This window comes from Haemaphysalis longicornis, unplaced genomic scaffold (genome assembly GCF_048455015.1).
Source record: "Haemaphysalis longicornis isolate Haplotype H1 unplaced genomic scaffold, Haemaphysalis longicornis Haplotype H1 scaffold_6, whole genome shotgun sequence".
Classification (NCBI taxonomy): domain Eukaryota; kingdom Metazoa; phylum Arthropoda; class Arachnida; order Ixodida; family Ixodidae; genus Haemaphysalis; species Haemaphysalis longicornis.
The window spans coordinates 28,025,318-28,037,374 of NW_027526407.1; the positions used below are offsets into that span (position 1 = coordinate 28,025,318).

Sequence of the window (12,057 nt, forward strand, 5' to 3'; positions counted from 1 at the left end):
TTAACCTCGCACGGAGACTTGGAATCTTCATTGCACAGCAACAGTCAGATTCGCAAACAGCGTCAAAGCATGCCAGTTAAAGATTATGGGTTCTACAGCCAGCACTTTTGTCAGAGTCCTTTGGTGACCGTGGTTCTGACTGCCTAAATTTCCATCGCACTTTGCGAACGAACGCTTCTTTTACTGCTGCAGCAGTTCAAATTATGCGCAAAGCAGAAAGCCCAAAAAGCAATGTCTTGTTTTTAAAATATTGTCTGCATCCCACCGCATTCGTAAACCCTGAAAGTGCTGCGGTATTGGCGGTACAGATTGCTATGTCGAAGCTACTGCGTGCAGCGGCACTCAAATTAGAGTGAACTCAAATTAGGCGCGCAAACATGTCCATGATGCGAAATAAAAATCACAAAAACAAAAACCGTAATCGGTGTGTACTCGGTAAACATAAAATTACCGAAAGGTTCAAAAGCAGTAAACCTTCAATGCCAATATACTTAAATTTGTTTTTATTTGTTGTATGCGCGCAAAATAAAAGCAATTTGTATAAATGTCGACACTTTTGGCGCACTTTTATTAGTGGTCAGCAAACATTGGGCCAAAACAATATTTTTTTGTTCATACTCATGGAGGAAAGAAATGTTCATACTTGTTCGACATTTGTTTTCGTAGAGTTCGTACTAGAACTTGCAAAGAAACTAAGGTTTACACGGTGTTGCTGGTGTTGTTCACTCTTGCCGGTTTATCTGCGTTGCTAGCGTGAATCCTTCAACGATCTGTGCGTGTACAAATGTGTGTGATCATAGCAAGAACTGGAGCATCGTGCATTGTCGCGGAGGCCCCGCAGCAAGAGAAGGTAACACGTTAGTTTACGCCGACAGGCGGGCTGGTAGTGGCGGGTCCGTTACTTCCACGAGAGTTATTGCACGCGCTCATTTAGCACATGGTGACATCTCAATGTACGCGTTGATCTTGGGCCGATCACTCCGACAGATTTGTGTTCGCAAACTGAACTCGCGTCATCCCCTCTGTTCCCCGGCCTCCATACCCGTCGCCCGATCCGAAATAGTTGTTTTTGGCTGCTGCAAAATCCAGCCAAGGCAGATTCTTCGGCGGACCTCCAATAAAGGCCACCTCGATGTCCCATACTGCTCATTCTCCGCACCCGCTAATATTCAGCACCTCATCTGGCAGTGCCCGAAAATCACGCGCTACAGAAACCTCAGCCCTCCTCCAATGCCTCCTCCTCACACATTGAACCCCTCCACGCTGACCTTTGTTGCACACTACCCTCGTTGATCACCGCGGACTAGCCTGTAGAGCGGGCACTGTATTGCGTTAGCTTTGGCGCCTGCCGCTACCCCAATCTAGGAAAGATGGGGCATGCAAATACTTGTTTCTGCTTCTACGCAAGAGAGTGCGACACCACCTCAGCAAGCGCGCGATTCTTCCTCGCACCTGCGCTTCTCCGGCGCCAAATCAGCGCGCGCCGTCTAGCAATAGAGATGCACGATACACAGCATGCTTCGCCCTCCCCAGGTTTCACGTTAGTGAGGATGGCAAGAGATTTTTTTCAGAATGATCCCTTGGCGCAACTCACAGAAAGCCTTCACACAAAAAACAGCGCTCAAGACGGGACAGAAGGAAGGAGGCTAGCGCTGTGTGTGTAGCCTCCTTCCTTCTGTCCCGTCTTGAGCGCTGTTTTTTGTGTGAAGTTTGAACCAACAGGCCCAAACACTTCCATTGCACAGAAAGCCGTCTAGCGCGAGCAGTTCCGAGCCGTGAGTCTGCTTTTTTCACCCCACACGCCCTATGCCGCCTTCTCAAGGGCTCACTGTTAAGACCGCAAAAGACCTTCATGATGTCGCAGGCCACAAACACCGTATGCATTCCACTTCCCCCGCTTCACCTGGAGTCCTCCTGTGCAAACAAATCCCCCCTCCCCGAAGCAGGCTTTTTTTGCTTGAGCCAATGACATCACTGTGGTCATCATTTCCTTCTGCCTAGCCAGGCGCATGGTGGCGGCACACGGCAGGATCTGTGCAGTGTGATTTTCTTCCGTTCTGAACAAATTCTGCAAAATCATTGTTCATTATCGTTGCAAGGGCGTATTCTTTCGCGCCAGCCTCACTCTATTCCAACAACGGAATGGCCAACCTCAGGGACTGCCCATTGTGTTGGACGTCCAAGCAAGGCAGTCTTCCCCCTTGCTGCACATTGGGGCACTACAGGAGCGCCTGGTCAGCAAGGTCTTGCGGAGGAGATCAGTGTTGAACTTGCTTGCCTCTTCTTCCAGTGACGTGGCTTTGCCTGGCACGTCACTAGTCCACCGGGTGGGCCATTCTGTTACGTATTTCACTGTGGCAGGATTCCTTGCGTACATACCTTTGAGGCCCATAATTCGGCTGTGCCAAATGCAGTGGTGACGATGGTTGTGTAGGCCCAGGCCAGCTCTATTCGTTGTCCCTGGCATCGACTGCACCATTTTAACTGCCACCAAGAATTCACATCTCCTAGCTCTCCTTCTTTATTGTATAGTTGAGTTTTGTTGGGGTGCTGATGTTCAATTCATCACCACTTGTGCAGGGGTTGGGTGGCGGGCAGCGCTGCTTGTGAACAGGCCTTTCCACTGGACCCCGCAGTTGTATAGCTCCCAAGGGCCTGTCAGTGGACTGCCATGGCACTGCGTAAGTTCCCCTGCTTTCTATACAATTGGCCTTCAATGAAATGCATTGTTGGCCAAGTTGGTGCATCCTGTTCTCGCAATCGAAGTGCAAAGAATGCAATTGTCTGATTTTTTAGACCAAATCAGCGTTTAATATGAAGCCAATCAACCAGTGCAAGGGAAACCAGCATAGATGGAGTAAGCTTCCGTGAAAGGGAAATTTCCCACCCACTGGAAATGCAGCCAAATGGCTACACACGCATGCTGCACAGCTTTCTCAGAAACTTCCAGTTGTAATTCTGATCCAGGATTCGAACTCGAGACGACCTCCTTTCTGAGGCACTCACTCCACTGACTGAGCTAACTGGGAGGCTAGTCATTTGCAGGGCGAGAGCACGTGGATCAGCAACTCGAAGTGAGGGGCAAGTGGCGGTTGACCAGTTTAGGGAAGCACTCAACGTGGGGCAAGTTTCGGGGAAGGGAAAACTTGATGTCCGCCTGAAATGCAGCCGTACGGCTGAAAAAGAACGCCACACAGCTTGGCGGGCATTTCAAATGGAGGTCGGACATTATCTGCCCTTGCAGGGAAGGAGTGTCTGCAGGTGTGGTAGACAAACACCTGAGAGCACTTGAACGGTATTGGGAGCTACAGGCAGGCTTGCCAAGTGAAGTGCTACACCTCCAGAAGTTTGGAAGGAAGACTGCATTGAATGATCTCTACAGGCCATTGTGAGCTATGTCTTGTTGACCTGTCGAAGTGTACTTTGATGCTGATGTATAATAAAGTGGTCTAGTTCGACGCCACGGGGTTTTTAGAATTTTCGGTTACAACAGGCCTTGGTTATGAGTGACATGTTTTCTGTGTTCCCCGAGTGCCTCTTATTACGAGGGTTTACTGTGCCAACAGAATACGGATGTGCAGTTGTGTTCCTTTGATTAATGATCAACTGATTGTGGGGTCTAATGAACCACGCTACACAGGCAATCAGGCACACCATAGTGGAGGCCTCTGGATTAATTTTGACCACCTGGGATTAACAACACGGGCTTTTTCCCTTTTCGCCCCCATCAGAACCTCTGTGGTCGGTAATCGAACCCACGTCCTTGGGCTCAGCAGCACAACACTGAGCCACCGCAGCGGGTATCCTTTGCTGCGTGAATCAATCTTGTGCACTGCTGACTTTGGTCCTATGGCATGCAGCACCATCGCCGGTGGCCTGCGACCGCCGCCTCCTGCCCACGCTCCCCGATGCAGCGGGAAGGTGCCGGGTGCTTTGCGTGCGAGAGATGCAGGCCTCAGTCTCCACTGCTGACGCAGGTGGGGCCCACAGCGCACTTCATTGCCACCATAGAGTCTACAGGGAGGTGTGCTGCTGCGCTTGCGTGCCATCGTTGGCACCGCCATCACTGCAGCTAGAAGCATTCCTCTCCTCCCCGGCTTGGCTTGCCCTTTCTGGTTCCTTTGTGCTTCTGAAACCAAAATCAACAGAAAAGGGCAACATTTGCTTTCATTTTGTCTTCCATGAAGCTTTGCGACAATCCCTGACAAGTGAATCCTTTGAAGCTCCACTTTTCTACTGTCTTTTAAAGGAGCCATGAAGAGAAAACACAAGTTTGGTTCATTCAAAAGATTGTCTCGTTAGAATCATACTGACACTACTTTTAACGTAAACTTCGCTCAAATAAGCTACATAATTAGGAAAAACGGGAATGGTCATGCGACCCACCAGCTCATTTCCCGCAACAGAACCTGTGATGTCACATGGGCTAAGCTCTGCGATTGGCGGAGGCTGGCAGAAGCAGACGCAAATTAGGTAGAGCTTACAAACTAGACGAACGAGCGATTTGCGCTTAAATTTAGGGCACATTCTTAACAAAGCAATAAGAATGATGGGACAAACAGTGGAAGTTACGAAAGCACATGCAAACATAGAAGTACTGATGCGTTCTGCTGTTCGTACTGCGCACAGCATGCTTTGGTTTAGCTGCACAGCACTACGGGGCTTGGGGTTGTCGCAGACGACACTGGCCGATTGACGCAAGCAACGGTGTCTTACGTGACCCCATTTGTCGAGCGAGCACTGTTTCAGGGAACGAATATTTTCTCCCAGAACAAAAACAAGCCAGGTTTAAATGCGGGCAAAAACAAACCAAACGCTTGCCACGGTATGGTGGCGCCATCTAGGTTACGGAATGTAAAGAAACGCGGGAACAAACCAACACCGCTGTACAGGGTGGAGACAATTTTTGAACGGTCCCGTGCCGCCGCAATTGGGCCAACGGGCTCAACGCGTTATTCTTTTCGTTTCCCACGAGACCTAGCAACGCGAAAGAGACAATATGATTCAAACTTCTTCAGTAAACCGCGTTGCGGCGATAATTTTAGCGCGGTTTTGACACAATGACTTGCTTCGGCGGCGAGCAAGCAACCGAACATGGCGGCGCCAGCGTTACGTGTCTCTACCCTGTACGGCGGATGCGTGAATGAAGGTACTCTAGGCTGCAGAGCGGTCGGTTCCTCTGATGTCACTTGGGAACACGAAAACGCACGATTGAGCGGGAAAATCAAAATTTTAACCTAAATTGTTTAATTTCTCAGTGAATAAAGCACCGTTTGTATCCGGACAAGCGCTGGGGGCACTATAAAACACGAAATCTTTCGAATAAAACCAACTTGCATTTTCTCTTCATGGCTCCTTCAACTATAATGCTGTGGGTTTTTACAGCAACAGAAAACTTTCAAGCTTGTTCACGGGCCATGCTAATGAACGATGGGACGCATTTTCGTTGCACAGTGCGGTCCACTGTCAAAAGGAAACGGCGAGCTCGTGGCGGATGCGCTCCGTGAAGTGCCGACGCCGAGAAGTGACAAGAATCAGACAGTTGGCACATGTGCACTGACCGCATGTGGCCGGAGAAGCTGCCCTGTCGTCTGCTACGGTGCTGTACTGGGCCGCTCAGCTTGCGATGGCTGGGGAATTTCACGCTCAAAGGATCTGAGCTGCACGGCGAAGCACTGTAGCTGACAACATAGCGGCTTTTCCTGCTTGGAGTGGTCAGTGCGCATATGCCGGCTGTCTCTGATTCTCGACGCTTCTCGGCGTCGGCGCTTCGCGGAGCGCAGTGGTCATGCGCTCGCCATTTCTTTTTAACAGTGGACCGCACTGTCCATGACAGCCTGCTTGCTGAAGCGTGCCCTGCCTAGATACCAGCGCCGCATCTCTCTCTAGTGTGATGTGTATTATAGTAAGTGACCAACACCCGTGCTTCTCTTGCAGGTACCCAGTGTTCACTGAGGTTCGCCAGCAGTGCAGCGTCCCAAACGGATTTCTCAGGTGAGGATGCTCACGATTTGCGCTGTTGCGTGAGAGACAGTCAGCTTTATCCAGGATCAGGTGGTGGCGATCCGGACAGCCCTAGAAGTGCAGAGATCCAGCACCTCCCTGATGTGGTTTGCCAAAAGGAGCTGGTTGGGAAAGCAGGTGGCCTCAGCCAGCCAGGTGGGACTCAGAAGGATGCACTGCTTTGTTTCTGGGTGGACTGCAGATATTTGGGGAATAAAATGGCATTCACAAAGCAAGTGGCTGGCCCTGGGATACCCTCTGCAGTAGTTGCAAGGGGTGGTTCAGTCCCACGAAAGTTGAGGACATGCAATCTGGCCGGGGTGAGTGGGGTGGTTGTTTGGGCCTGACGCAGTAGTCTGCCTCGTTGTCTTGTGAGGCCGCGGTGTGGAATAGGAAACTCTCTTCCGTTCCGTTCTGACAGTTCTACGAGCATCTTCAGGCTATGCTAGACGGGAAACTAAAAGGGGGCGCACTCAAGCCCAACACCAACAATCGTGTATTGTTCCATTAATTTTTTTGTTGATGCACCCTCGGGGTCGGGGAAACACAGCTTCACTCTCAGCTGTGTTTCTAGTGCTGGCCTACATTAGGTCGCTCCTGCCTATAGTAAGTCACGGTAGCACGAAAAGTGAAAGTTTCTTACCATTTCTTGCATTTTACAGTGTAAAAAAAATATCGTTTGTGTCTGAAATGGAGCCGACTGAGTTACCGCAGGCAAGTTCTTTCAAACTGAATGAAAGTTGTGCGTTGTCTTTATGGCTCCTGTAAGCTTTGTAGCACAAAAGAGGCTCTTCTTGTGGCATGTGGGAGTGTTTGCAAGTGTAGTCTGTGCTTTCTGTCTAAAGGTGTTGGTTTAAAGTGCGTGTGCAGCAGAATGTGGCACTGACATTCTGGTTTCGAATACCAAAGTACTCCGGAAAGAATGTTCACAATGCCTCGACAGGTTTTGAAATGAGCCTTGCTGACCAGTGCTTTTGCTAGTTCCCCTGCCGGGTTCAGAGCCTGCTTGTGTGTTTGATGCCAAGGTGGAGCAAATTACGAGACAGCCTTCCTGTAGTGTTGTTGCTGCTGTACCTGCTGGACATCTTGCCTTTTATTTTAGAGAGGGGGGCACTAAGCAGGAAGCCACAGTGCCCACCGGCCCCTCTGGTTCTTCTGAGCACATTGGTTGGGACGGCGGCAACGTTGGCCTCGGTGCCCTGGGCATGCGTGTTGAGAAGGGAACACCCAGGCTCTCGTAGGGCCCCCTGGAGTCACAGTCGTCTCCCCTGCAGTGAATCGTGTGGGACAAAGGGAGTCGGGAGGGCAGAGCCCACCAATCGCCAACTGCCTCCTCTTCCCAGATGCTGTGGTGCAGTGCGCCCACCAGCGGCCTTCCTGCGAGATGCGCACCAAATGCCCCCCTCCACAGGCTGAAGCCAGGATTGCAGCAGCACCAGGGCAGCGGGGCCACCATTCGACAAGCTGCTCCTGCCCACACTCTACAGGCATCGGGTGAGCTGTCTTGCAATGCTGCTGCCTCTACAAGAGTGCTTGTCACGAGGAGGTCTTCATCTCTGTTCTCCAAAGTTCAAGTGGCAATGCCACGGGGGCACATCGGGGCTTGCCACCTTTTTCTGACAAGAAAACCAGCCCTTCAGGGTGGGGGGCTGGTATGTAGAAGGTGGAATTTGGGATGGAAAAAGACTGAAAAGGGACTGATATTCTGATTTATTGCTCTGAAGGTGCTGCTCTGAAAGGTAACCGCATATACTTCTTCCATTAAAAGAGCTTCTTTGCATCTCAATCCACCATATGAACATTAAAATGTATGCACTGCTTATGAGGGGCTTTTTTTCAAGCTGGGTCAAGTCTACCTGAAAAGAATTTCAAAAATAAGGAAAAATTTTGTTAACGGGCCTAAATGGAACGCTGTCAAAGCTAACTTCCCTTAGCTGACATGTAGAGCATATCATGTAATAGCTTTGAAAGCGTTGTATTTTGGCACAGTCACAAATTTCTGGTGGTTTCTGCAATTCTGTTCAGGTGGGTTTGATTAATTTCAAAAATGAGCTCCTCATATGACATATCGTATTTGATAGTCATAATGCATACACGCGTGATACTGTCAAATACACCAACAATGCAGAACGACAACGGCGGCGGTACCTTGCTGATCGCGGCGGCGCCCTTTTGTTGTGTTGTTCATCCCCTTGTGCCCCCGTTATCTCGGGGAGCGCGCCTGCCTGCGTTTTTTCTCTGCTCGTGTGTCTTTAATTACACAGCTTGTAGACACATTTATCATCGTAGTTGCTGAATAGACACTTATAAAATGCAAAAGAAAAACAATCGTGGCACGATGGCCAAGAAACCGGCCGATGACAGTTGGTTTTAAGTACAGACCGGCAACCAGCCCACTGTCCTAAAAGCTGGTCAGCCCGGACAAAAACTGGGCAGTTGCCAACTCTAGGCACATTGAGGCATCCACAGTCATGGACAGCAACTGCAAACAATCAGGAGAGCAGCTATTTAAAACTGACAAAGCATGCAAACAGCTACCATGCGAATTGACCAGCTCCCAAGCAGCATCAAAGGGCAGCAAGGAATTTTCCCGTGTTTTTTTTTTTTTTCTTCATTGAGTTTATTTGACCTCAAACGTCTCGATGGCAGGACATTAGATGAGGAGTGTGGCAAGTAAGTATTAATTCCAATTGTTAGTGTCTTCATTGACGCCCCTAAATTGTTCACAACACTTGATTGCAGCGGCCTCAGCCGCAGGATCCTTTGATCGTGTGGCGCTGGGGGTGCCTTGATCCGAGGGAAGGAGGACAGCAGAGGGGCAGTCCTGGTTTCCCAACAGTGGCAGGCTCACCAGCGGGAGGGCGTGCATCTGCAGGACAGGCTGGCCACATGGGAGGGTCTTGAGGAAGCGGGCTGAAGGGGTCCACTGGGCGAAGGTGCCACGGCAACGAGGGGATGCAGGCTAACCCTGCCTGCCGTTGCTGTGCCATTGGGTCCACCGTTTTAACGGGGGGCAGCTCTGGGAACCTCGTGCCCAGCATTTCTGCAGTGAGCGTGTGGTACGCCTGGCTGACAGGGGCACCATTTTTCTTGGCATGGTAGTCTGCAGAGGGGCTGTGCTACGGAAGCGTTGAAATGGCATCCACGAGGAAACGCATTCCACTTGTTTTCGTTGTGTTTGCAGCTGCACCTGAATTACCCTGCTCACCCATTGTCTGTGTGTTCCAGCAGTCCGCCGGCTGAAGGGGAGGACGGACGTTACTGCCGGGCATGCGAGCACCAGGAAACTCCCGTGGCTGCTCCTCCAGGAGCGCATGCTGGAAGAGGGCCGCTAGTGTGCGTGTTCTGCCAGGCAGCGTTCCCCCAGAGGGCTGACCTGCTGCTGCACATCCGAGCGCACGTCGGAGCGGAGCCCTACACGTGTCGCCACTGCTCCGCGTGCTTCCACTGCCAGGAGGAGCTTGCTCGCCACCAGCAGAGGGCGCACACGGGCTTCCCGTGCGGAGTGTGCCACAAGAGCTTCCGGGACAGGTCGCACCTGGCCAGGCACGAGAAGCTGCACACGGGCAGCAAGCCGTTTGCGTGCAGCATCTGTCCCAAGACCTTCGCGCGCAAGGAGCACGTGGCGGTGCACGAGAAGCTCCACTCGGACGACACTCCCTTCGTGTGCCGCTTCTGCCAGAAGGGCTTCAAGTGGCAGCCCAGCCTGCGCCGGCATGAGCGGTGGCACGCCAGCCTCCGGCCCTTTGGCTGCGACGCGTGCGAGGAGAGCTTCGCGTCCAAGTCCGCCCTCGAGTCCCACGTGAGCCTGCACAACACGCGCTACGGACGGACCTATACCCGCAGGCGGCCTCCTGGCCCGCCGCCCGCCGATTCTGGGACTCTCCAGATCCTCCCCTAGTGCCCCCGGGTGGGCGGGAAGGAGCTGTGATTGTCGTGGTGACGACGTGAGGAGCCCGCCACACCCGCCTTTACCAGCACGCAGGTGTACACCTCTTGGACAGTAAGCGTGGCAGCCAAAATGACACCTCTACACTTTGTTGGTGTTGTGAAAATGTGACCATGCACGAACACGACGTGCGGAAAGAAACACTCATGTTTCTCGCTGCAGACTTGACAGGTAGGCAAGAGTGGCAACCAGTCCGCAGGCTGTGTCCAAGCATAATGCAAGTTACCCTCGGACTGGTTTTCATCCCGTGTGTTTTATCCTTTGCGTCAGCTGTGGATCGAAGCTGCTGGCGGTCGAGGAGGCAGCACCGACCAAGAAGTTTCAGCAAGCCCTGTCACCGGTCCTAGACAGCAAAAACACAGCAGGTATGTGGCTGAACCACTAGAACACCTAACTGTGGGAAAATGCGTCAGCTAAGGTCTTATATTCACTTGTGTTAACATGCACCGCAATGCATTCCCAAAAATGAAGCATCTCTGCAGCTTTCCAGGCAGGGGTCTCTGAAAATGAGCACAGCCAGCTGTTAACTCACTGTGGAAAGAAAACAGCTAGCTTCTAACCCTCGCAACAGAGAAAGTTTTGGATTGTGGAACAGAACATATTTTGCCCTTGGGGGGGGGGGGGGGTCACTTATTCCGTGTAAGCACGTACTGCGGTTAATGGCAGTGCTCGTAAAGTGTGCAACACAGGGAAAGATGTGCCATGTTCACTAGCTTTTTCACAAAGCCGCACAGGACACAAGAAAGCACCGTGGCAACGGTGAACAACAGCTACTTCTGGGAGGGAGAAGAGTGGCTGCTGACCTCGCTTGGAAAAGGTCGTAGAGTGCAGAAGATGCAAAAATGAACCTTTTGATTGTGGAGCTAAGTTTCAAAATAGCCTAGCAGTGACCCGTTGGTATTCAAAGAAACACACTGCCTGTTTGTGTGAAGAAAAAAAACTCCGGTGATGAATTACTATTCAGCCTCTCCAGCTAATTGTTAAGAACATAAAAACCTCAAGCAGCGCCAGTGTCTTCCAACAGAAAGGACTCTACCTGAATGGTTATGACTTTCTAACAAAGAGGTAAGGCCTGGATCTTATGCACAGTACTGACACTAAAACGTTCCATTTTTAAATCCAAACTGAAAATGTCTTTGCTTACCCAAAAACGTTGAAGGTCAGCTGGACAACGCTGAATGGATTGTCTGCCCAAAATATATGCTGCACTTTGCAAAATAAACATAAATGACAAGCGGATGGAAACTGTGATAATGTCACTGTTGCTGGATGAGAAAGGGCATATCTTATTGTCGTACATTACTGTGGCAGAAACTCTCTTTCTCGGTACGTTTGCGGGGATGTTCACAGACCTGCTAGTCATAGGCATTGTAGCGTACCTCTTGGATGTTTCTTTTCCCATAACGTACCAAGAATGTCCGCAGTGTGTACCGTATCACTGTTTGCTTAGATGTCGCTTGTGTCCCGTGCTGTCATGTGAATACAATGTCTCCTCGTGTGCTCAACGAGCTCTAATTCCGTTTCCATCGCTTGATCCCCGGCCAAATCATTACACCCACAACCACAGGATTTGGGAAGATTCTTTCTTCCACGCATGGAAAGGCCAAACCACGAAACATGCCAGAAAAATCACATGCAATTTGCTTTTGTGGTGCAGGGCGCCAGGCTTGGATATGCTTGGCCAGATTAAAAGTTTGCCATGCTTATTCTTATCTCGTCAGTGTGCCGTCTCTTGCAAACCAACAGTTAGAAAAAAAACACCGTTGTCAGCATACACTGCAAACTTCCCACATGAGAAGCGTTTTTCACTAGCCCGGCTGCACCGACTTAAAGGAGTACTGACAAAATTTTGAAGGCGAGATAAATTGGCGTGAACACACACACATCGTCTGCAAAATATCAGACGAAAATACAGCCTCGAACATATTTAAAATCAATTTTAAAGTGTGCGAAACGCAACTGAGCAGCCAGCGGAGGACCTCGCGAGATCGACATCTACTTGGGTGTGGAGCAAATAAACAACATCCAAACACGTTGCCAGTTTGGGCTGGCTGCTTCTGCACTGCCAGCGTTTCTTCCCGGCTCGCCGTTCTGATCGGAGGTGT

General features: G+C 50.8%; 2 protein-coding genes across 7 annotated transcripts in view; both read left to right on the forward strand.

Annotated features, from left to right (window-relative positions):
- Positions 1 to 640: 640 nt before the first annotated feature.
- LOC144142357 (uncharacterized) lies at positions 641 to 11,197 on the forward strand. Of its 6 annotated transcripts, XR_013316958.1 has the most exons (8): positions 641 to 850; positions 2,581 to 2,681; positions 3,245 to 3,388; positions 3,861 to 3,977; positions 5,938 to 5,994; positions 7,347 to 7,497; positions 9,232 to 10,123; positions 10,223 to 11,197. XR_013316958.1 is itself a non-coding variant. In XM_077673807.1 (7 exons), exons 3-7 carry the CDS (start codon positions 3,370 to 3,372, stop codon positions 9,902 to 9,904), a joined length of 1,017 nt encoding a protein of 338 aa, XP_077529933.1. In that variant the 5' UTR covers positions 641 to 850; positions 2,581 to 2,681; positions 3,245 to 3,369; the 3' UTR covers positions 9,905 to 11,197. The 6 variants fall into 6 exon arrangements, 5 of the variants coding, with proteins under 5 accessions (XP_077529933.1, XP_077529934.1, XP_077529935.1 ...); XM_077673807.1 differs by having other exon boundaries at positions 9,232 to 11,197; XM_077673808.1 differs by having other exon boundaries at positions 9,235 to 11,197.
- The window catches only part of LOC144142351 (uncharacterized), a 58,958-nt gene continuing 56,880 nt past the window's right edge, over positions 9,980 to 12,057 (forward strand). The window contains exon 1 of the mRNA XM_077673787.1: positions 9,980 to 10,317. The gene's annotated coding sequence lies outside the window, so the exon portion shown is untranslated. The remainder of the gene's footprint in view (positions 10,318 to 12,057) is intronic.

What these genes read in the sequence shown, in the direction of transcription:
- LOC144142357 (XM_077673807.1), top strand. An exon ending in GTCCCAAACGGATTTCTCAG is followed by an intron (nt 5,995 to 7,346) that starts GTGAGGATGCTC and finishes TCCTCTTCCCAG; the next exon opens with ATGCTGTGGTGCAGTGCGCC. An exon ending in CCACACTCTACAGGCATCGG is followed by an intron (nt 7,498 to 9,231) that starts GTGAGCTGTCTT and finishes TGTGTGTTCCAG; the next exon opens with CAGTCCGCCGGCTGAAGGGG.